This window comes from Lepidochelys kempii, chromosome 6, assembly GCF_965140285.1.
Source record: "Lepidochelys kempii isolate rLepKem1 chromosome 6, rLepKem1.hap1, whole genome shotgun sequence".
NCBI lineage: Eukaryota > Metazoa > Chordata > Testudines > Cheloniidae > Lepidochelys > Lepidochelys kempii.
In genome coordinates this window covers 76,339,617-76,365,125 of record NC_136385.1, presented here as the reverse complement: position 1 = coordinate 76,365,125, position 25,509 = coordinate 76,339,617, and the positions used below count along the sequence as shown (strand labels likewise).

The 25,509-nt window shown below is 42.1% G+C and overlaps 1 protein-coding gene across 13 annotated transcripts in view; it reads left to right on the top strand.

The window, feature by feature from the left end:
* RYR3 (ryanodine receptor 3) overlaps positions 1–25,509 on the top strand; it is a 581,512-nt gene that overhangs the window by 205,759 nt on the left and 350,244 nt on the right. For all 13 annotated transcript variants that reach the window (XR_012159473.2, XM_073348839.2, XM_073348831.2 and 10 more), the window contains 3 exons: positions 2,919–3,111; positions 23,317–23,533; positions 23,774–23,878. Coding sequence is in view for 12 of the 13 variants with exons in the window: in XM_073348839.2 (XP_073204940.1) it covers positions 2,919–3,111; positions 23,317–23,533; positions 23,774–23,878 (515 nt within the window). In the remaining variant the exon portion in view is untranslated. The remainder of the gene's footprint in view (positions 1–2,918; positions 3,112–23,316; positions 23,534–23,773; positions 23,879–25,509) is intronic.

The window sequence follows — 25,509 nt, the reverse complement described above, 5'->3', positions numbered from 1 at the left end:
ATAAAAGTGTTCTATAATGCTAAGGACTCTTGGAATGCTAAATGGGGAAAAATGATATGTGATCATATAATTAAAGATTCTATCATAATGCAAACTCACAAGGGGTCTGAAATAGGGTTGCCTGTACAACCTTAATTCTGACATTTATGACCTTTTATGTGCTTGACTTTGCAAGTTTAATAATGTTTTTTTTAATATATGTTTTTGTGTGTTATATGATATAAAATACATACATGGATGCTTCCATATCCATTTTACTTTTTATGCTTCTGTCATATAACTTATCTCAGATGGTGGAAATAATGGTGAGGAATTTTTGTGGGGATGCCCATCTTTAGAATACTGCAGGAAAAACATGTTGAATAAATTATTCCATGAAAAAATGACAAAAAGTACCAAATAGCATATTCAGTGAGTACTATTAAAGCAACTTTATCCTTACTTCACTGTCCTGAGTTATACTTAATGTAAATTATGAGAGTGCTTCCATTTGTATTCTGGAAAGATATAAAATCTTGGTCCAGAATGTTGTAGAGGGCAACAACTGCAGTAGATACTGCTCTTGTGAAAGCAGTTTCAGGTTTTACACAAGACTCTTGGAATAAACTGGGAGAGATGCTTTTGGGAGTGGTTAGTGCTTTGGATTCATTTAACTAAAGATCCTAGTTAAATGCCTTAATGCCAAATGTATATTAAACCAAGCTTCTTGGTATCTTAGGACACACAAGTTAGTATTGCTGAAAAAATGTATTATTTTTAGTCCTTCAAATGTACCAGTTTGCCTTTTTGTTGTGTTAAATATTAAAATAAAATGAGGATTTTCAAAAATGATGAAATGGGAATATGCCAGGATGATTCTTATAGCCCCAAGTGGGCAAGACAACCTCCAGATGCTCTTGATCCAGACTATAGTGACATTACCTCTTGTACACAACCTACTATCACTGAATTGTGGCCAAGTTCTCGACCTTAGCCCTCTCAGTCTCCACCTTACAGCATGGATGTTGAATGGCTAAACCCATTGGAGAGGGGCTGCTCTCAACAGGTTCAAAATATTCTCATCAGTAGCAGATAATTTTCCATTAGGGTAACTTATCTTGCAAAATGGAAGAGATTTTCTCTCTGGGCCACTTGGCTCCATCATCAAAAACACAGGTTCACAGTATCTTGGAATACACATTGCATTTGAACAATTCAGGCCTCTGTGTAAGCTCCATAAAGATTCATTTGGCAGCCATCTCTACATTCCACCTTGTCATTGAAGGATGTTTGCTCTTTTTGCATCCCATGGCTGAAAGATTTTTAACAGGTTTACCTGGGGGTTTATCCTCCTATTTGTTAACACATTACCCGGGATTTTAACTTGATATAGATAAGGCTCATGGGACCACTGTTTAAGCTACTGGTCTCCTGCTCTTTTCTTCAGCTGTCTGCAAAGACAATGTTCTTTTTAGTGCTAATATATGCTAGAAGGGTGGGAGAGTTGAAGGCTTCGATGGTGGGATCTCCATCTTTTATAAAAATAAATTTCCTTTAAGACCTCACCCTAACTTCCTGACAAAAATGGTATTGGGTTTACATTTGAATCAATTGATTAATCTACAGAAATTCTTTCCAAAGCCTCATAACCATAAGGTTGAAGACACTTCACACACTAGATGTGTGACTCTTTCTATGCTGATCGGACTGTGATCATCTCCAAAACTGTTTCTAACATAAACAGAAGAGAATGAGAGGTCAGGCAGTTTCTGCACAGAGGATCCAGAAATGGATAACTCTTTGCATCACGATTTGTTATGAACTGGCTACCTCTGTGGCACTTTTAATTAACATTCCAATCATGGAAAATTATAGAGCTGCTACATGGTCTTCATGCTGCCACCAAACATTATGCTATGAGAGCTTCCAGAGCTGATGCTGACTTTGTAAAATCTGTCCTTCTGCCTTTATTTAAGAATAATTCTAATTCCCACCACCTAAAGAATTACTGCTTGGGATCACCAGAAGTAGAATATATTTGTGCACAAAGAATCGAAGGAGAAAAAAATGGTATCTTAACTATACAGTAATGTGTTGTGCACATATATTTTCCATGAACCCACCTTTGTGGTCTGACATCACCGAGATACTAGTTTAAAGGAAATGGGAGGAGGTCAGGTGACTTTGCTCTTTTCATGCCTGTTGCTGAGGGCATAGATACACAGGGCACATGCACTGCCCCAAGAGGTACTGCCAGGTAAACATCTCCGACTCACGTGCAGTGGGTGTGCACACACCTGAAATGGATTATATATGTGCACAGCACATCTTGAAGAACAACAGTTATTGCGAAGGTAAGTAACCATTTTTTGTGATTACTTGGAAGTATGAGAGTTATATCCCCTCTAATTTTATTTAGTCCTCTAACTGCAGATGCTCTCGTTATCCCTATAAATATTTAATCCTGTCCATGAATGAAGTTAATTATAATGCAGTGGGAACTCTGATATTTCATGAATAACTGAAATAAGACCTAAGTACTTGGGCAGTAGGTACTAAAATTATCTGCCAATCACTATTAGCTTTATACAGGCAAAGGCTTTTGAGTTAGGTCATGGTATGAGCACACATTGCCTGAGCTGAGCATATTCCTTTTTGCTAACAGCTTCAAAGGTCTCAAACAATTTGCTCAGTTCACGCACTGTTCTGCCACTTATCAGTCTGGAGAATGTAGCTCATTGTCTGTCTCTTAAAGCAAAAACAGTCACAAAGCAGATGAAGACAAGGTTATGTCTTCATGTCTGAAAGAAAATAAATTATATGAAATAGCTTGTGAGGCTGTCAAAATATTTGTGTCGGTATAGTTGCTATTCTCTTGCTAACCCCTTAAATACAGGAAATTGTTCAAAGCCTTTCTCCCCTAACTCCTTTCTCATCAGGTCGAGTACCCCGAGCTGTAGCATCTGTCAATCAGCATTTGTTGGCATCTGATGACGTAGTTAGCTGCTGCTTGGATTTAGGGGTGCCCAGTATTTCATTCCGCATTAATGGGCAACCTGTACAGGGAATGTTTGAGAACTTCAGTGTCGATGGACTTTTCTATCCTGTGGTGAGCTTCTCTGCAGGTATCAAGTAAGTGCTTGATCTCTTCCTATTAATATTTTGGGCTTTTTGCCATGCTGTCATGATGACATGTTTAACATATATGATTTCTTTTATTTTATTGCTTAGATACTCTACTACTTTCAGTCAGGGAAAAATACATCCATTTGTTTGGAGACTAGTTGGTATGGAGTTGGAACGTGGAGCTTTTGATCTCTTGGTGATTGATTTGACAATGACTGAAATCATTATCATTCGATGCCTTTTTGGTGACTTAGAGGAAGTTAGTTTGGTCTCAGTCCAATTATCAGTGGACAAGTATCCACTTCAGAATCACAGCACCACAACTGGCATTAACTGAAACTTTGTTGGCAATCTCAAAAAGAGGTGAAAAAATAAATTATCATGAAGACTAAACTCCCTTCTCACACTACAGAATTTGAAGAACAATAGTGCTGCAGTATGGGAAACCTTATATACTCTACTGCTCATTCTCCATGTGTTTTATAGAAAAAAAATGAAGACGTTTGACTTCAGAACTGTCAGTCTGGCACCTTTCACCACACCTAAACTCAGTTCCAAAAATATTTTTCAAGTGTGATTCTACTCTCAAAAGTCACTGGGTAAAAATAGTATCCTCTTTCTTAAGAGAGCTGATTAAACTGTTAAGTCTGTTTACTTCAGTGACTAAAATAAATTACTAATATTAGCATTGTTAATATTACAGAGCCAGCATAGTAGACAGTAAGGTGGATTCTATTCTGGCTTTTCAATGATCATCAGAATTGTTACCTAAATTTCCAATCAGTTACACCTGTGCAGACCCGTTAGGCACAGGAAGCTCTGGGGGCCTCATTTACGCTTTATTACTGTTTTGATTTGCAAGTAGGAAAGAATGAAACCTGACTTTCAGAGCCCAGGATCATTCTGCAAGTAAGGAAATAACTGAGAGGGTGTGATGGTGTGTAAAAGCTCTCTGCTGAGCTAAGATAAGAAGGGATTGATGGCTTGGCCTGAAGTTCTGTGGTTCTTGCAACACATGCAAGAAGTATCAAGCCTAGAGGGAATAATCAGGAAAGGAACCAGCAGCAAAGGAAAATAACAAGGTGCAGAGGGCATGGGCACCTTTGCAGAAGGGGAATCTCTCTATAGGCCTGGAACGAATTGAATCCCACAGTTGTGAGACCTACATCCCACCCAGAATAGAAAGGAAGAGCAGTGGGGCTTACATTAGGGAAGAAAAACTCAGGCTACAGATGATTCATCCATTTAACAATTAGGAAAAGTGGCTAGGTTTTCCTGAGATAAAGGAAGTCTGAGGACCAGCTGTATGTGGGCTTTTCCCAAGGAGCTGATTTCACAAATGTTATGAAATGGGAGAACTCCCAGGCCTCTCCAAACAGAATAATCAGAGGGCCTGGAAAGAGATGAGGAGTGGGAGTGGGTTTTACTCTCTCTCTGGAACCGACATTACTCTCTACCCAATTTAGGGCGTAGATAGACAAGAGCTAGTTGAAAATTTTCAGAAGGAACAGTTTTCCACTGGAAAATGCTGATTCAGTGGAAATAAGCCATTCTGTGGGAACATTCAGGAGGAGCACACTTCATCAGCCTTTCTGATTAGCTCCTCTGTCTGGAGGACTTCTCTCTGCTCTACTCTGGGGAAGGATGATACAGGACCACGAGGTCTCCATCAGGGGGCCTCCAGACCTAGTCCACTCTGCCACATGCTTCCTCCTTCAGGCTTGTGTCAGTGGTTCTTGCACCCATCAGTCAGGGCATACTCCACTTGGGCTGCTTCTGGCTCTCTTCAGCCTCTGGCTCTTGGGCTACCTCTGCCTCTGAATCTGGCCTTCTTTGGCCTCGGGGTCTGGCTCTGGCTCTGCCCAATAAATACTTAAAATCTTGCCTGTTTTCTGCATCTGCCTCTGGCTCTTGCTCCCTTCAGCCTCTGCCTCTGTTGTTTTACTGCTTTTGCCTCTGCCTCTGACTCCGGCTTCATTGTCTTACTGCTTTCTGCCTTGGCCACTGGCTCTGGCTCCCCTTCAGCCTCTGGCTTTGTTGTTTTACTGCTTTTGCCTCCGCCTCTGGCTTCAGTGTCTTACTGCTTTCTGCCTTGGCCGCTGGCTCTGGCTCCCCTTCAGCATCTGGCTCTGGCTTTGTTGTCTTACTGCTTTCTGTCTGGCCCCTGGGCCTCCTTCAGCGTCTGCTTCTGGCCTCACACAATAAAACAGTTAAAAGCTTGCTACAGTAAAACAGTTAATTCTAACCTAGCCCCCTTTAGACAAGATCGGTCTGAAGATCCCGCTTCTGTTACCAGAATGTAACAGGGTCGGCACCTACCTCTCACTGGTGCCCCCTTTCTCTGGTCAATATGCCTTCAATCAGTTTTTTTCATGGGGCAGCACCCACCTCTCCCAGGTGCCCCCCCCCTTTGGTTGGTTGATTGGATGTAAGCCTGATTTTGGTTTTAGTTCGTATATCGGGGTGGCACCTGCCTCTCATGCACAACCTCCCCTCCCCCAGCTGATGGTTCTCTTGGCGAGTCTTCAGTGACTCAGTCCTCCGGCCGAGCCACATATGTTGCCCCCCCTTCCGGAGTATACAGGCCAAGTTCTTATCTTGGCCCTGGTATGGGACCATAGCTCTAAGGCTTCTCCCAGAGGCACTGCCTTCTTCAAGCACCTAGCTGGGGCCCATCTCAGTACCCGCAACTGGTGGTGTTTCAGCAGGCCTCCCAGACCAGCGAGACCTATCTCGGTAGCCTCGCTGGCCTGGCCAGGTTCAGTGTTCAGTCCCACTGGGCTTCAGCCTGCCTGCACTGACCTTCCACTGGTCCTGCTGCTCTTCTTGCCAGCCAGGCATCCAGACTTCAGCAGCCTTCTCTGGGCTTCAGTCCTGTCTGCAGTACTGCTGCTCTTCCAGCCAGCCAGTCACCCAGTCTTCATTCCTTGAACTCCACACAGCAACTGAAATTCTCTGCTCTGCTGCTTGTCTTTTATATAAGGCCCTTCTGGCCCCAGATTGGCTGCTCCATGAGCCCCTCTGATTGACTGTTCCTCTGCAGCCACTTTAGGCTGTCAGAAGGACTTCTCTCTGCTCTACTCTGGGGAAGGGTGATGCAGGGCCATGAGGCCTCCAGCACGGGGCCTCTGAATCTAGTCCACCCCGTCACACAGCCCCACAGACTTTTACCTCTGGGCAATATTGCCACAGGCTGATGCTCCCAGGTTGAGACCCCAGAATCCCTGACAGCCTCCTATATCTTTTCCTCCTCATCCCAATCTCCTGATTCAGCATCACGGTGAGATTTTGCATCCGGTGCTCAGCTCCCTGCGTCTCATGGCATGGATGCTACATAGTTAGATGAGGAGAAGGAGGAGGAATGATGTTCGGAGGCAGTCCAGCAAAACTTGCTTAATAGTAGAAAGTCCTCCACCAGAGTGGCCTATTTGGCCAAGTGGAAGCAGTTCTCAATGTGGTTGCTAGCCCAGGGAGTTCAGTCACCAGGGATTAAAGAGATCCTCTGGGCTGACCTAGCCCCACCCTGTTATACCTCCAGTTAATGCCAGTTCTGGAGGGAAAAGGAAAAGAAAGTGTGGCTCAGTTTGGGGCTGACTGGCAAAGGGGCAGGAGCTAACCGCCTCTGTAACTGAGGGGAAGGATCACTAACCTGCCTGCCAATGCCACCATCTGAGAGGAAGCACTGTCTCCCAACCACAGGAGACTCTGGAGGAGTCCAGCACCAAAGAAAACTGAGGGGTGAAGCCTAGGGACATTTTGGGGCTCGGCCTCCCCAGTGTGCAGCCAACTGCCTGAAGCAGTCTGGGATTGTAACGAGGTTCTGTTCAAGGCCCACAAGAGGACCCTACAGGAAGCAGGCCACCCAATTAAGTGGACTAGAGGGGCCATGCTCCAAACAGAACAGATTGGTAGGAAGTAGCCCAGGACTGGGACCTGGTGAAGAGGGAGGGTCTAGGTTCCCCTACCTTCCCCCCTTTCCTTGAAGACTGAGGACCCACAACCAAGTAGGGGGCCAAGAACCATGCACTCTAACCAGTAGGTTGCCTGGGCCTCCGGACCACTCAGTAGAGATGCCTTGAATTCAGGACATCTTGGAGTACCTGTTGCACCTTCAGTCTTCCGGTCTTGCACTTAGTTCATTGAGAGTCATCTGGCAATGATTTCTGCATTTCATCCACTCATCCATGAGAAGTCAGTGTTTTTTAACTCTGTGCTTGTGAGGTTCTTGAAATGAGTCACTTGTAACCACCCACTGCTAAAAGAACTACTGTATTTCCTTTGTGGAACCTTAATGCTGTCTTAGCTGCTCTTATGGGACCTTGTTTGAGCCTCTGGCAACTTCTTTCTCCCTCTGTGTCAGAAAACTGCTTTCCTTGTAGTGATCACATCTGCAAGGAGTGTGTGCGAGTTGCAGGCTTTGATGGCAGAACCTCCTTACACACAATTTTCCAAAGACTGTAACCCTGCAGCCGCACCCTAAGTTTTTTATCTGAAGTTATTTCTCTTGAACCAAGTTATGTCTACCCTACCAGAGTTCTTCCCTAAGTCACATTCAGCCCCAGATGAGCAACATCTTCACACTTTGGCTATCAGGCAATGTTTAGCTTTTTACCTGGGTAGAACTAAATCTTTCCATTCTTCATCTTGTCTGTTTGTTTCATATGCAGATTGAATGAAGGGGCAAGCAGCCTCCCTGTAGACAATCCCCAGGTGGATACCTTCCTATATCATGACAGCATACAAAGTACCTCAGATTGCACCTCCCCATAGGCTGCAAGCTCATTGCATGAGCGCCCAGGCAACATCAATGGCATTTCTAAAGTGATACTCCTATACTGGCATTTGCAGGGCTGCCACTTGGTCCTCTACATATGTTACACATCACTATTGGATCCAGATCAGATGTGAACTTTGGGAAGGTAATCCTGCAGTCCTTGGTTAAATAGCCCACCTCCTGCAAGTACTGCTTGTGAGTCACCTACATGGAATACATGGCTGCATCTATTCAAAGAGGGAAGAATGGTTACTTACTTGTACTGTAACCTGTTCTTTGAGTTGTGATGAAAATGCGCATTCCACAACCCACCCCCATCCCCTATGTATCAGGGACTGTGATCTGGATGTTGGGTACGAAGGAACTAAGGGTGGTTGGAGCAGCACCACCTTTATATAGCCAGGATGGGACTAGGGCCACAGCGTGCAAGTACTACCCTTATGGGTACTGCTAGGCAAAGTTCTCCAGTTTTGGTGCACTGGGCACTCGCATACCTACATGGAATACGTGTCTGCATCCCATCTCAAAGAACAGCAGTTACATTACAGGTAATTATTGCCACATCAAAAGATTCTTAGAGAAGTCTCACTCATTCCTCTTGTGATACACAGGTTCCCTTCTTGGAGCTTGAATTTGGTGCTAGGAGCCTTAACAAAACAACCATTTGAATAACTACATTTTTACAGCCTAATTTCTCTCTCTCCAAATTTCTTTCTTAGTAACAGTCACCTCAGCTAGAAGGATATTGGAAGTTGGAGCATTTTCTATGGAGCCTCATCTATGTATTTTTCATAATGACAGATTCTTTGTCTGGACCTGTCATTTATTCCAAAAATAAATACATTTTTCCACGTTCTTTTCTCCTAATCTAAGCATCCCAAGGAGATTGAATGTCATAAATTAGGTGTCAGAAAAGTACTTAAAATCTATCTCAAGAACACAGCTCTTTTCATTTTATATGACTCTCCAGCTAAAGGGAAGAAAGCCTCTAAATCCTCTATTACAAGGTGGATTAAGGCAGAGGTTGCTGAAACCTATAGAGCATTTGAAGTGAATTCACCAAATAATGTTACAGCCCACTCCCTGAGGGGTTCAGCAACCTCTTGTGCAGAGAGGTCTTGCACTTCATATGAATCTGTAAGGAAGCAACGTGGACATCAGTCAACACACTCACAAAGCACTACAAGTTGGATTTCCTTTCTTCTTCAGATGCAGCTTTGGGGAGAATCATAGGACTGGAAGGGACCTTGAGAGGTCATCTAGTCCAGTCCCCTGCACTCATGGCAGGACTAAGTCTTATCTATACCATCCCTGACTTAACCTGCTCCTAAAAATCTCCAATGACGGAGATTCCACAACCTCCCTAGGCAATTTATTCCCGTGCTTAACCACCCTGACAGTCAGGAATTTTTTCCTAATGTCCAACCTAAACCTCCCTTGCTGCAATTTAAGCCCATTGCTTCTTGTCCTATCCTCAGAGGTTAAGAAGAACATTTTTTCTTCATCCTCCTTGTAACAACCTTTTATGTACTTGAAAACTGTTGTTATGTCCCCTCTGTCTTCTCTTCTCCAGACTAAACAAACCTAAATTTTTTCAATCTTCCCTCATAGGTCATGTTTTCTAGACCTTTAATAATTTTTGTTGTGCTTCTTTGGACTTTCTCCAATTTGTCCACATCTTTCCTGAAATGTGGCGCCCAGATCTGGACACAATACTCCAGTTGAGGCCTAATCAGCACGGAGTAGAGCGAAAGAATTACTTCTCATGTCTTGCTTACAACATTCCTGCTAATACATCCCAGAATTATGTTTGGAAACAGCATTATACTGTTAACTCATATTTAGCTTGTGGTCCACTATAACCCCCAGATCCCTTTCAGCAGTATTCCTTCCTAGGCAGTCATTTCCAATTTTGTATGTGTGCAACTGATTGTTCCTTCCTAATTGGAGTATTTTATATATCCTTATTGAATTTCATCCTATTTACTTCAGACCATTTCTCCAGTTTGTCCAGATCATTTTGAATTTTAATTCTAGCCTCCAAAGCACTTGCAACCCCTCCCAGCTTGGTATCATCCACAAACTTTTTAAGTGTACTCTCTATGCCATTATCTAAATCATTGATGAAGATATTGAATCAACCCGGACCCAGAACTGATGCCTGTGGGATCCCACTAGTTATGCCCTTCCAGCATGACTGTGAACCACTGATAACTACTCTCTGGGAACAGTTTTCCAACCAGTTTTGCACCTGCCTTATAGTAGCTCCATCTAGGTTGCATTTCCCTTGTTTGTTTATAAGAAGGTCATGTGAGACAGTATCAAAAGCTTTACTGAAGTCAAGATATACCACGTCTACCGCATCCCCCACTATCCACAAGGCTTGTTACCCTGTCAAAAAAAACCTGTCAGGTTGGTTTGACATGATTTGTTCTTGACAAATCCATTCTGACTGTTACTTATCACCTTATTATCTTCTAGATGTTTGCAAATTTTTTGCTCCAATATCTTTCCGGTTACGGAAGTTAAGCTCACTGGTCTGTAATTCTCCGGGTTGTCCTTATTTCCCTTTTTATAGATAGGCACTATATTTGCCCTTTTCCAGTCTTCTGGAATCTCTCCCATCTTCCATGACTTTTCAAAGATAATCGCTAATGGCTCAGATATCTCCTCAGTCAGCTCCTTGAGTATTCTAGGATGCATTTCATCAGGCTCTGGTGACTTGAAGACATCTAACTTGTCTAAGTAATTTTTGACTTGTTCTTTTTCTATTTTAGCGTCTGATCCTACCTCATTTCCACTGACATTCACTATGTTAGACATCCAATCACCACCAACCTTCTTGGTGAAAACTGAAACAATGAAGTCATTAAGCATCTCTGCCATTTGCACGTTTTCTGTTGTTATCCCCATCCCCCTCCACCCATCCCTCGTTGAGTAATGGGCTTACCCCGTCCTTGGTCTTCCTCTGGCCTCTCATGTATTTGTAGAATGTTTTCTTGTTACCCTTTATGTCTGTAACTAGTTTGGTATTGTTTTTTGCCATGGCCTTTCTAATTTTGTCCCTACATACTTGTGTTATTTGTTTATATTCATACTTCAGAATATGCTGCCACAGCATTTATCTGGGGTCAGTCCCCATGTACATTATTTGAACCCTCTCCCCCAACCCCTTCCCTGGGGGTGAATACTGCTTTGCACATCCTGCAGTACAGACTACTTATCTGTGAATTTTCTTTCCAATACCCTCTGATGTTCTTGCCCACCTGGAGAAGATTCATTTTTCTTAGAATTATAGCTTTTTCCCTCTGTTTTCACAGATTAGAATGGAAAATACATGCTTGTGTAAAGGAATATTTGTTTGTTCCCTAAGTCTCTGTTACAAGGTTCACATGTTAAATTTAGGTGACTAAGGGTTTGTCTACATGACCACTTAGTTTGTAGCAAGCTGGCGGGTGAATCTATCTAAAGCTAGCCTGCTAAGATCTAACTGTCCCTGTGGACTTGCTGATGTGCCCTAACAGTTTCTGAGTGTTTCAAACATGGTAATCAGAGCATACTAAGGAACTGTGCACATTAGGAGGGTCTACAGGACAGTTAGTGTCGGTAGACCAGTGCACAGTAGATTCACTTCCCAGCTAAAAGTTGGTGTGGACAAGCCCTTATTGTAATATATTCAGTTAGTATTTTTCGGCTTTGGAAGCTGTCATTTTTGGTTCTCCACAGAAGGGTCATCCTGGCTCCAGGCTGGCTGTCAATCTGTGCTCTGCCTCCAACTAGCAGGGAGAGGGGGAATGCCCACAGTACAGACTGTTGGACATGGAGGGTATTAAAGAAAATTCACAGGTAAAAAGGAAAATTTTGTGGAAACAGCTGAACCATTTGGCTGAAACACATACAAAATTCAGCCTGAGGCAGATACCTGACATGGAAAATTTCAGCCCGAAGGGTTATAGTGTGTCCAAGTTATAAACAGTTGAAACTAAAGTTTTATAATGAGAAGTGTGGAGCAACATGAACTGTGGGAAGCACTACTGTCTCCTCCTATGATAACATAACACCGTTGGAATTCAGATAATCAAGGAAGGGATTTAACCAGACCACTGTCTTGAGAACTCAGTTTCTTTAAATTTATTCAGATTCATTTAATCTCTGTTTAAGATAGCATGAAGTGACAGAAGTGAAGTCTGAGACTAAATTAAAATGCGCTTTCTAACACATTTATATATATCACAGCTGTTCAGAGGATCTGAGAAACTAGAGGGTCCAGATGTTTTGACATGAAGAGTCAATATGTTTAGAGATAAGTGCTATGTGCAGTTAGTAGCTGAACAGGTGGTATGTTAAATACTGATACCACAGAGCTCTCTATTTCTCAGTCCTGTTCTGTATCACAGAATAATATTAGCTATTTGACATTCTTATCATTCATCCTAGAAAAATCATGTATAATGGAGCGAGCTGTAACCGCAGCTGTCTGGGATATTGAGGAATATGTTTGAGAAAAATATGTCCAATTGAATTATAAGATTTTTTTCCATTTCAGTGCTGAGCCTAAATGCTCTATTGGCTAAATAATTTACTTAACCTTTTGAATAAACTGCAAATCAAGAAGTTTATATGTTTCTAATATACTATTAGTAGGTAATATTATGCCAGAATCAGAAATCCTGTTCACCGTTTATCTATGCTATCTCCATTAACTAAAAATAGAAATTGAGAAACCAAGAAATAAAAAAACATCATAAACTATTTTTCATTAACTTAAAATGAATGGAGATGGGCAAATGTAATGGGAATATCTACACTAAGGAAAATATGTTGGAAGATCTTATGAAACATGTCATGTTGATGACCGTGGTTTCCCCTTTAGCAAAAGCAAAGTGCCAGTGGAAATTTCCCCATAAAGATGTGCACCCCCTTCCCTACACAGATTTAGCCTCGGATTTACAACAGGGCTGCTAAATACAGGTAGGATGGTGATTTAATGCTAACAATAGTAGTGCAGTAAATGAACCTGGAAGGAAGGAATACCAGCATCAGATATAACTAATTTTCTGGTGTCTGCAATCATTCTTCATGTGTTCAGTGAAAGCAGATAGGAAGGAGAATGGGATGCACTCAGGCTGAAAGGAGCAGAAGCAAAGTGAAGGTAAAAACAAAGAAGAAAAGAGCAGTAAAAAAATTAGAGGAGAATAGGAATGCAGGAAAAGGAGGGGGAAAAGAGAAGGGAAGAGAAGAACAGTAAAACTAGAAGAAAGCCATAGAAGTGAAAACTTTATATAGAAAAAAGGATGGAACCTGGTAGATGTGAATTCTTGAAGGATTTTTAGGTTTGTATGGGGGGAAGAGTTTTGGATAGTCCCTGTTCTTGTTCCACTGTTGTTCTTCTGTCTCCAGCTGAAGCTTATTACTTTTTTCATACATCTTTTTTCTTCTTTTTCCTGAATCTGCCTCACTCTTTTTCATTGGAATTTTACGGGCACAGGCATCTGTCACATTTTGTTCCTAATTTGCCCAGATTGGCCTATCATGGAGAAGGGTTAGGAGTGAGGTGGATATAATTCATTACATAATATAATATAATATAATATAAATCATAATTCATTACAAAGCCATTCGCACATATGCATGGGATAAAAGTAAAAGAGATATAAAAGTTTGGTTGACAAAGGTAACTTCAAAGATATAATATATTTAGACTTTTCTGAGCTGTTTGATTTAATACAACACAACATTATGATTTAAAAATTGGGACGATGCAGCATCAGTAAAGCATTATGTTAAATGGATTAAAAACTGGATAATCTCAAAATGTAGTTGCCAGTGGACAAGCATCATCAAATGGAGGTATTTCTAGTGGGATTCTGCAGGGGTTCAACATTTTTATCAATGATCTTGAAGTAAATATAAAATTACTACTGATGAAATTTGCAGAAGATACAAAGATTGGCAGAGTGGTAAATACTGATGAGGACAGGGCAGTTATTCAGAGCAATCTAGAGCACATGGTAAGATAGATCCATTCAAACAAAGTGTGTTTTAACACAGCTAAATGTAAATTTTTACATCTAGAACAAGGAATGTAGGCCTACTTACAGAATGGGGGACTGTATCCTGGAAAGCAATGACATTGAAAAGGATTTAGGGGGTCAGAATGGGTAAGCAACTGAACACAAGCTCCTAGTGCAAAGCTGTGAGAAAAAAGGGCTGATGTGACCCTTGGATATATAAACAAGGGAATAATGAGGTGATTTTACCCCTGTGTATATGGCACTAGTATGAGACTGATGATTAAATATGCCTAGCACAGTGGGATGTTGGTCCATTACCAGCAGTGGCGGATTGGCCACTGGGACCCGTGCCCAGGTGCCCTGGCCAATTGGGGGGCCCTGGAAAAATGGGTGCCCCTGTGCCATGACCCACTTTGCCTGCCCGGCCCTCCTGCCAGGGAGCAGAGTCTGAGGGTGGGAACTTCCCCCACCCGCCTGGTGCTCCATCTGGGGAGCGGGGTCGGGACACGGGGCTTGCTGCACTCTCCAGCAGGAGCACTGGGTGGAGCGGGGCAAGCCCTAGCACCCTGACCCTACTCCCCAGGTAGAGTGCTGGTGGGCGGAGCGGGGCAAGCCCCTGTGCCCCAACCCCGCTCCCCAGATGGAGCGCCAGGTGGGCAGAGCATAGCATCATAGAAGATTAGGGTTGGAAGAGACCTCGGGAGGTCATCTAGTCCAATCCCCTGCTCAAAGCAGGACCAATCCCCAACTACATCATCCCAGCCAGGGCTTTGTCAAGCATGACCTTGAAAACCTCTAAGGAAGGAGATTCCACCACCTCCCTAGGTAAGGTAAAAAAGTTTTTCCTAACATCCAACCTAAACCTCCCCCAGTGCAACTCCTTTTTCTGTCATCTGGTACCACCGAGAACAGTCTAGATCCATCCTCTTTGGAACCCCCTTTCAGGTAGTTGAAAGCAGCTATCAAATCCCCCCTCATTCTTCTCTTCTGTAGACTAAACAATCCCAGTTCCCTCAGCCTCTCCTCATAAGCCATGTGTTCCAGTCCCCTTATCATTTTTGTTGCCCTCTGCTGGAACCTTTCCAATTTTTCCACATCCTTCTTGTAGTGTGGGGCCCAAAACTGGACACAGTACTTTAGATTAACCAATTTATTTGAGCATAAGCTTTCGTGAGCTTCATCCGATGAAGTTACTCTGAAACCGGCTGTTACTCTGAAACCTGTCAGTACTCCAGATGAGGCCTCACCAATATCGAATAGAGGGGAATGATCACGTCCCTCCATCTGCTGGCAATGTCCCTACTTGTACAGCCCAAAATGTCATTAGCCTTCTTGGCAACAGGGGCACACTGTTGACTCATAGCCAGCTTCTCGTCCACCATAACCCCTAGGTCCTTTTCTGCAGAACTGCTGCCAAGCCATTCGGTCCCTAGTCTGTAGCGGTGCATGGGATTCTTCCCTCCTAAGTGCAGGACTCTGCACTTGTCCTTGTTGAACCTCATCAGATTTCTTTTGGCCCAATCCTCTAATTTGTCTAGGTCCCTCTATATCCTATCCAGCGTATCTACCACTCCTCCCAGTTTAGTGTCCTCTGCAAACTTGCTGAGGGTGCAGTCCACCCATCCTCCAGATCATTAATGAAGATATTGAACAAAACCGGCCCCAGGACCTACCCTTGGGGCACTCTGCTTGATACTGGGTGCCAACTAGACATGGAGCCATTGATCACTACCTGTTGAGCCTGACAATCTAGCCAGCTTTCTATCCACCTTATAGTCCATTCATCCAGCCCATACTTCTTTAACTTGCTGGCAAGAATACTGTGGGAGACCGTATCAAAAGCTTTGCTAAAGTCCGGGAATAACACATCCACTGCTTTCCCCTCATCCACAGAGCCAGTTATCTCATCATGGAAGGCAATTAGATTAGTCAGGCATGACTTGCCCTTGGTGAATCCATGCTGACTGTTCCTGATCACTTTCCTCTCCTCTAAGTGCTTCAGAATTGATTCCTTGAGGACCTGCTCCATGATTTTTCCAGGGACTGAGGTGAGGCTGACTGGCCTGTAGTTCCCCAGATCCTCCTCCTTCCCTTTTTTAAAGATGGGCACTACATTAGCCTTTTTCCAGTCATCCGGGACCTCCCCCGATCACCATGAGTTTTAAAAGATAATGGCCAATGGCTCTGCAATCACATCCACCAACTCCTTTAGCATCCTCGGATGCAGCGCATCTGCTTCCATGGACTTGTGCTCATCCAGCTTTTCTAAATAGTCCCGAACTACTTCTTTCTCCACAGAGGGCTGGTCACCTCCTCACCATGCTGTGCTGCCCAGTGCAGTAGTCTGGGAGCTGACCTTGTTCGTGAAGACAGAGGCAAAAAAAGTGTTGAGTACATTAGCTTTTTCCACATCCTCTGTCACTAGGTTGCCTCCCTCATTCAGTAAGGAGCCCACACTTTCCTTGACTTTCTTCTTGTTGCCAACATACCTGAAGAAACCCTTCTTGTTACTCTTGACATCTCTCGCTAGCTGCAACTCCAAGTGTGATTTGGCCTTCCTGATTTCACTCCTGCATGCCAGAGCAATATTTTTATACTCCTCCCTGGTCATTTGTCCAGTCTTACACTTCTTGTAAGCTTCTTTCTTGTGTTTAAGGTCAGCAAGGATTTCATTGTTAAGCCAAGCTGGTCGCATGCCGTATTCACTATTCTTTCTACACATTGGGATGGTTTGTTCCTGCTACCTCAATAAGGATTCTTTAAAATACAGCCAGCTCTCCTGGACTCCTTTCCCCCTCATGTTATTCTCCCAGGGGATCCTGCCTATCAGTTCCCTGAGGGAGTCAAAGTCTGCTTTTCTGAAGTCCAGGGTCCGAATTCTGCTGCTCTCCTTTCTTCCTTGTGTCAGGATCCTGAACTCGACCATCTCATGGTCACTGCCTCCCAGGTTCCCATCCACTTTTGCTTCCCCTACTAATTCTTGGTTTGTGAGCAGCGGGTCAAGAAGAGCTCTGCCCCTCATTGGTTCCTCCAGCACTTGCACCAGGAAATTGTCCCCTACACTTTCCAAAAATTTCCTGGATTGTCTGTGCACCGCTGTATTGCTCTGCCAGCAGATATCAGGGTGATTGAAGTCTCCCATGAGAGCCAGGGCCTGCGATCTAGTAACTTTTATTAGTTGCCGGAAGAAAGCCTAATCCACCTCATCCCCCTGGTTTGGTGGTCTGTAGCAGACTCCCACCACATCACCACCCGTGTTGCTCGCACTTCTAAACTTAACCCAGAGACTCTCAGGTTTTTCTGCAGTTTCATACTGGAGCTCTGAGCAGTCATACTGCTCTCCTATATACAATGCAACTCCCCCACCTTTTCTGCCTGCCTGTCCTTCCAGAACAGTTTATATCCATCCACGACAGTACTCCAGTCATGTGAGTTATCCCACCAAGTCTCTGTTATTCCATTCACATCATAATTCCTTGACTGTGCAAAGTCATAATGAATTTGCAAAATAATAGTTCTGTGACAAAAGATTGCAATGCTTTAAATGCAGACGTGATAATACTGCATGATAAAGCAAGAGAAGCTGAAATATAAGCAGGAAAGCTCTTAGATAAATAGGAATGTCTGCAATAAGGATCTGCTCCAAATCCCACTGACTTCACTGGGAGTTGGTTTGAGCCTCATGAGTCGAGTACAACAAATTGCCTTTTCTTATTTATTCTCTCTTGTCTTTCCATCAGTGTGAAAATTCCTATATAAAAGTGAAAATAAGGTGTTAAACTTAGATTTATGAAAAATATTGACTAGTTCTTATATATTACTCTTGTAGCGGTTATGATTTGTATTATAACTAGTGACTTTCACATCTCTTTCTAATTACAGTTAAATTCTGTACCATCTTAGCTATATTACAAAACTTTTTTAAACTGACACTTAAATATCTATAACAGCTACAATATTCCCAAATTCATTGGTGGTGTTATTGCAGTTTGTTTTCTTTTATTGTCAACTAACTTGGTTGTGGTTACTTATTAACCTAATTATTTACAGTTTATCGTGATTAGTTTGTCAGGGATTGTTGCTGAGATAAATATACATCTGTGAAGAATGTAATCACTTTGGACTAAATTGCATGAGTTTTGTAGAGAACTCCACCCATAAAGAAATACTAATGCCTTTGTATACATTGCTGCGGTTACTATATCAGCAATGTTTTTGATTAGTGATAAAGTAATTAATCAGCTACTTAATACTGCAGGTCATTTCTGTTTAAATGTCTAACTATATAGAGTAAGGTTTCAGAGTAACAGCCGTGTTAGTCTGTATTCGCAAAAAGAAAAGGAGTACTTGTGGCACCTTAGAGACTAACCAATTTATTAGAGCATAAGCTTTCGTGAGCTACAGCTCACTTCATCAGATGCATATCGTGGAAACTGCAGCAGACTTTATATATACACAGAGAATATGAAACAATACCTCCTCCCACCCCACTGTCCTGCTGGTAATAGCTTATCTAAAGTGATCATCAGGTGGGCCATTTCCAGCACAAATCCAGGTTTTCTCACCCTCCACCCCCCCCCCCACAAATTCACTCTCCTGCTGGTGATAGCCCATCCAAAGTAACAACTCTTTACACAATGTGCATGACAATCAACTTGGGCTATTTCCTGCACAAATCCAGGTTTTCTCACATTCCCCCACCCCCATACACACACAAACTCACTCTCCTGCTGGTAATAGCTCATCCAAGCTGACCACTCTTCAAGTTTAAATCCAAGTTAAACCAGAACATCTGGGGGGGGGTAGGAAAAAACAAGAGGAAACAGGCTACCTTGCATAATGACTTAGCCATTCCCAGTCTCTATTTAAGCCTAAATTAATAGTATCCAATTTGCAAATGAATTCCAATTCAGCAGTTTCTCGCTGGAGTCTGGATTTGAAGTTTTTTTGTTTTAAGATAGCGACCTTCATGTCTGTGATTGCGTGACCAGAGAGATTGAAGTGTTCTCCGACTGGTTTATGAATGTTATAATTCTTGACATCTGATTTGTGTCCATTTATTCTTTTACGTAGAGACTGTCCAGTTTGACCAATGTACATGGCAGAGGGGCATTGCTGGCACATGATGGCATATATCACATTGGTGGATGTGCAGGTGAACGAGCCTCTGATAGTGTGGCTGATGTTATTAGGCCCTGTGATGGTGTCCCCTGAATAGATATGTGGGCACAATTGGCAACGGGCTTTGTTGCAAGGATAAGTTCCTGGGTTAGTGGTTCTGTTGTGTGGTATGTGATTGTTGGTGAGTATTTGCTTCAGGTTGCGGGGCTGTCTGTAGGCAAGGACTGGCCTGTCTCCCAAGATTTGTGAGAGTGTTGGGTCATCCTTTAGGATAGGTTGTAGATCCTTAATAATGCGTTGGAGGGGTTTAAGTTGGGGGCTGAAGGTGACGGCTAGTGGCGTTCTGTTATTTTCTTTGTTAGGCCTGTCCTGTAGTAGGTAACTTCTGGGAACTCTTCTGGCTCTATCAATCTGTTTCTTTACTTCTGCAGGTGGGTATTGTAGTTGTAAGAAAGCTTGACAGAGATCTTGTAGGTGTTTATCTCTGTCTGAGGGGTTGGAGCAAATGCGGTTGTATCGCAGAGCTTGGCTGTAGACGATGGATCGTGTGGTGTGGTCAGGGTGAAAGCTGGAGGCATGCAGGTAGGAATAGCGGTCAGTAGGTTTCCGGTATAGGGTGGTGTTTATGTGACCATTGTTTATTAGCACTGTAGTGTCCAGGAAGTGGATCTCTTGTGTGGACTGGACCAGGCTGAGGTTGGTGGTGGGATGGAAATTGTTGAAATCATGGTGGAATTCCTCAAGGGCTTCTTTTCCATGGGTCCAGATGATGAAGATGTCATCAATATAGCGCAAGTAGAGTAGGGGCTTTAGGGGACGAGAGCTGAGGAAGCGTTGTTCTAAATCAGCCATAAAAATGTTGGCATACTGTGGGGCCATGCGGGTACCCATAGCAGTGCCACTGATCTGAAGGTATACATTGTCCCCAAATGTGAAGTAGTTATGGGTAAGGACAAAGTCACAAAGTTCAGCCACCAGGTTAGCCGTGACATTATCGGGGATAGTGTTCTTGACGGCTTGTAGTCCATCTTTGTGTGGAATGTTGGTGTAGAGGGCTTCTACATCCATAGTGGCCAGGATGGTGTTATCAGGAAGATCACCGATGGATTGAAGTTTCCTCAGGAAGTCAGTGGTGTCTCGAAGGTAGCTGGGAGTGCTGGTAGCGTAGGGCCTGAGGAGGGAGTCTACATAGCCAGACAATCCTGCTGTCAGGGTGCCAATGCCTGAGATGATGGGGCGCCCAGGATTTCCAGGTTTATGGATCTTGGGTAGTAGATAGAATATCCCAGGTCGGGGTTCCAGGGGTGTGTCTGTGCGGATTTGATCTTGTGCTTTTTCAGGAAGTTTCTTGAGCAAATGCTGTAGTTGCTTTTGGTAACTCTCAGTGGGATCAGAGGGTAATGGCTTGTAGAAACTCGTGTTGGAGAGCTGCCGAGCAGCCTCTTGTTCATATTCCGACCTATTCATGATGACAACAGCACCTCCTTTGTCAGCCTTTTTGATTATGATGTCAGAGTTGTTTCTGAGGCTGTGGATGGCATTGCGTTCCGCATGGCTGAGGTTATGGGGCAAGTGATGCTGCTTTTCCACAATTTCAGCCTGTGCACGTCGGCGGAAGCACTCTATGTAGAAGTCCAGTCTGCTGTTTCGACCTTCAGGAGGAGTCCACCTAGAATCCCTCTTTCTGTAGTGTTGGTAGGGAGACCTCTGTGGATTAGTATGCTGTTCAGAGGTATTTTGGAAATATTCCTTGAGTCGGAGACATCGAAAATAGGATTCTAGGTCACCACAGAACTGTATCATGTTCGTGGGGGTGGAGGGGCAGAAGGAGAGGCCCCGAGATAGAACAGCTGCTTCTGCTGGGCTGAGAGTATACTTGGATAGGTTAACAATATTGCTAGGTGGGTTGAGGGAACCATTGCTGTGGCCCCTTGTAGCATGTAGTAGTTTAGAAAGTTTAGTGTCCTTTTTCTTTTGTAGAGAAGCAAAGTGTGCGCTGTAAATGGCTTGTCTAGTTTTAGTAAAATCCAGCCACGAGGAAGCTTGTGTGGAAGGTTGGTTTTTTATGAGAGTATCCATTTTTGAGAGCTCATTCTTAATCTTTCCCTGTTTGCTGTAAACTTGAAGAGTGGTCAGTTTGGATGAGCTATTACCAGCAGGAGAGTGAGTTTGTGTGTGTATGGGGGTGGTGGGGGATGTGAGAAAACCTGGATTTGTGCAGGAAATAGCCCAAGTTGATTGTCATGCACATTGTGTAAAGAGTTGTCACTTTGGATGGGCTATCACCAGCAGGAGAGTGAATTTGTGTGGGGGGGTGGAGGGTGAGAAAACCTGGATTTGTGCTGGAAATGGCCCACCTGATGATCACTTTAGATAAGCTATTACCAGCAGGACAGTGGGGTGGGAGGAGGTATTGTTTCATATTCTCTGTGTATATATAAAGTCTGCTGCAGTTTCCACGATATGCATCTGATGAAGTGAGCTGTAGCTCACGAAAGCTTATGCTCTAATAAATTGGTTAGTCTCTAAGGTGCCACAAATACTCCTTTTCTTTATATAGAGTAATAAATTACATACACACCAAAATTGGTACAGTATTAAACATTTTAAATAGGGTGATGATTTCATTGAATTTATGGTTTTATGGTATGAATACAATTAAAAGGTAATGTTAACAGTAAGATTTGTTGTCCAAGTTTTCATTGTCTGTAGACATAAGCATGAATGAAACTATTAGGAAGGCTTTATTATTAATCTAGTAAATGGCTGGCTAATCTAAAGATTTTGCCTCGATACTGTTACAATGTGTATGGGATTGTTTTTGAACACGCAAGATTTAGGGTGAAATTAATAATGCTGTTACAAATGTTTTCAAAACAAAAATGCTTTTGTGCTTTATAAATTGAGATTGAAAAGGGTGCAGCTGACTAAAGAAGTCAGTCGCCAACACACACATACACTCTCGCACATCTAATTTCAATGAATTATGTGGTTTCAGAAATAGAACATGATTAGCATGTATGTATTTGGCTGAAACGCATCTTCCAGCTAACAAAATGTTTCTTAGGTTTATTCTGATATTTCATCTTAGTTAGGAATCGGGTGTTTCATTGTTGTGGTTTTGGGTTTTTTTAAGAAGAAAAGGAGTACTTGTGGCACCTTAGAGACTAACAAATTTATTAGTCTGCGAATACAGACTAACACGGCTGTTACTCTAACACCTTTTTTTTAAAGGAATTTTAATACCCATGAAAAGTTCTGGGCTGATAGTCCTGTAGATAGAACACTTTTATTTATCTCCAAAAGAGGTATAGACAAATCAGCAACATTATTATGGTCTTGCTCACATTGCCCTGCTACTAATCTTCAGTTGTTCTATAGCATTTGTAGTTCATTCTCCATTACTGTTGTTCAGCCCTGAGCCTCTTTCTTGCACTACAAACAAACGGATCAATTAGTATCAGTTTTTATAGTATTTTGATGGTGTGGACACCTGTTCACCATGAAATTAACTGAGGACACTAACTCATTCCAGGCAGGCCACTCAATCAAGCAGCCAGTAGATGGCTATTGCTTTTAATCCTTATTGGTGTGGGATCAGTTCACACCATGTACATAGGTAGCTTTTCTTTTACTACCTTTATTTCATTTATTACTATAGTCTTAAATTTACATTAAAAATATATGGCTGAGGAGAACTGGAGAGCCCTGTATGTTAATAGAGACTTCAATGAGGATCATGACTCAAACCTACAATGATGATATCTGCGGTGAAGTAATTTTGTTGGTTTAGTTGTTGCACAAGGTTATTCTGATTACTCAGTTCATCATAGATAAATGGAAAGCTTAGTTTGATAATTTAGGGTGGGATTTTCAAAAGTCCTTAAGTGACTTTGGAGCACAAGTCCTATTGAAACTTGGAATTGTGCTCCTAAATCACTTACCTGCTTTTAAAATCCCACTCAAAATGTAGATATTTATTTAAAGAATGACACAGGTGTATTTGGGAATAGAGATTTGAGTTAAATAGTCAAGTTTTGCATTTACCAAAGCATAAATATTTTAATTAGTTTGTAGACTATAATTTTTCAGTATATAGTATCAACTAACATTAGTGCTTGGTAAATTCTTAGGGATTCCTTAAACTTAAGTTTAAGTAGTACTTAAGTAGTGTGTCAAAATCTTCATAGATTTCCATTTTTAAAAGATACCAAAATTGAACTTTGTCTCCAGTTGACCCATTTGCTGTGTTATTATAGGCTCTTATTTAAATGTTTCACTTTTTCATTCAAAATTGCGTAGGGTTCGTTTCCTACTGGGTGGACGTCATGGAGAGTTTAAGTTCCTGCCTCCCACTGGATACGCACCCTGCTATGAAGCTTTGCTTCCAAAAGAGAAGATGAAATTGGAACCAGTAAAAGAGTATAAGAGAGATTCTGATGGAGTTAGGGATTTGCTGGGTACAACACAATTCCTCTCCCAAGCTTCCTTCATTCCTTGTCCAATAGATACCACTCAGGTATGTCTACTTTACAATAACGGAAGTGTAAAATTCATTTTACCCAGAATCTTAAAATAAGCAGTAAAAAATTTAGGCCAGCATGTATCCTCTCTTAGCAATATACTGTTTGTGCAATACAGTATTTAATAATATGTTAAATAATCTTGGTATCAGTTATTATAGTTGAAGTCTTTTAGGAAAGTTGGACATTACTGAGTCTCTTCTCTCTTGTTGAATCTTGAAATATTTTCTTCTTAGATTGTTTTGCCTCTTCACCTTGAAAAGATCAGGGACAAGTTGGCTGAAAATATCCATGAACTATGGGGAATGAATAAAATAGAACTTGGCTGGACCTATGGCAAGGTAAGTTGTGAGAGTACTTCTTAGGGAATAAATATCCTTATTATATGTGAAGTTGGTAGTACCACCAACTGTTAAGACTGTATTCCAGAATGATAGAAATGTAGGACTGGAAGGGACCTTGAGAGGTCCAGCCCCCAGCGCTGAGGCAGGAACAAGTATGCTTAGCTCATCCCTGACAGGTGTTTGTTAAGTTCGTTCTTGAAACCTTTCACTGACAGGGATTCTGCAACCTCCTTTGGAAGCCTATTTCAGTATTTAACTATCCTTATAGTTAGAAAGTTTTTCCTAATATCTAACCTAAATCTCCCTTGCTACAGATTAAGCCCATTACTTCTTGTCTTACTTTCAGTGGAATGGAGAACAATTTATCATCGTCCTTAATATAATAGCCCTTAATGTACTTGAAGACTCTTATCAGTTCTCTCTTCAGTTTTCTTTTCTCAAGACTAAGCATGAGCTTTTCCTCACAGGTCAGGCTTTTTAAAACTTTTATAATTATTGTTGTCCTCTGGACTCTCTCTACTTTGTCCACATCTTTCTTCAAGTGTTGCACCCAGAACTGAACACAGTGCTCCACCTGAGACCTTGTCAGTGCTGAGGAGAGTGGGATAGTTACTTCCCATGTCTTACATACAACATTCCTGTTAATTCACCCCAGAATTATATTGACCTTTTTTACAACTGCATCACATTGCTGATTCATATTCAGTTTGTGATCCAGTATAACCCCCAGAGCCTTTTAATTAGTACTACTACCTAAGCAGTTATTTCCCATTTTGTAGTTGTACATTTGATTTTGCCTTTCTAAGTGTTGTACTTTGCATTTACCTTTATTGAATTTAATCTTTTTGATATCAGACCAATTCTCCAATTTGTCAAGGTCATTTTGAATTCTAATCCTGTTCTCCAAAGTACTAGCACCCTCTCCCACTTTGGTGACATCCACAAATTTCATAAGCACATTCTCCACTCCATTTTACAAGTAATAAATGAAAATATTGAATAGAACCAGATCCAGAACAGCCCCTTGTAAGGTCAAATTAGATATGTCATCCCAGTTTAACAGTGAACCATTGATAACTATTCTTTGAGTACGGTCTATCAATCAGTTGTGCATCCATTTTGTGGTAATTTTCTTTTGAGAATGTCATGTGGAACTATGTCAAAAGCCTTTCTAAAATCAAGGTGTATCATATCTACAGATTCCCCCCAATCCACTAGTCCAGTAATCTTTTTTTTTTAAAAAGGAAATTAGGTTGGTTTGGCATGATTTGTTCTTGACACATCCATGTTGGCTATTACTTATAACGCTATTATTTTCAATATGCTTACCACTTGATTTTTTGTTATTTTGTTTCAGTATATTTCCAGCTATTGACGTTAGGCTGACTTTCAGATGCTCTTCGTCTTAAAAGATATTTTAAAAGATAGCTTTAAAGACATGTTTTCTCAGGGAGATTAGAGAGGCTAAAAAAGCAGAAAGCGCAGTAATAATGGGGGATTTCAATTTTCTTCATACTGACTGGGTATATGTGATCACAGGAAAACATAACATTTCTAGACATTATAAATAACTGCTACTTTGATCAGCTTGTCCTGGAACCCAAAAGGGGAGAGGCAATTCTTCATTT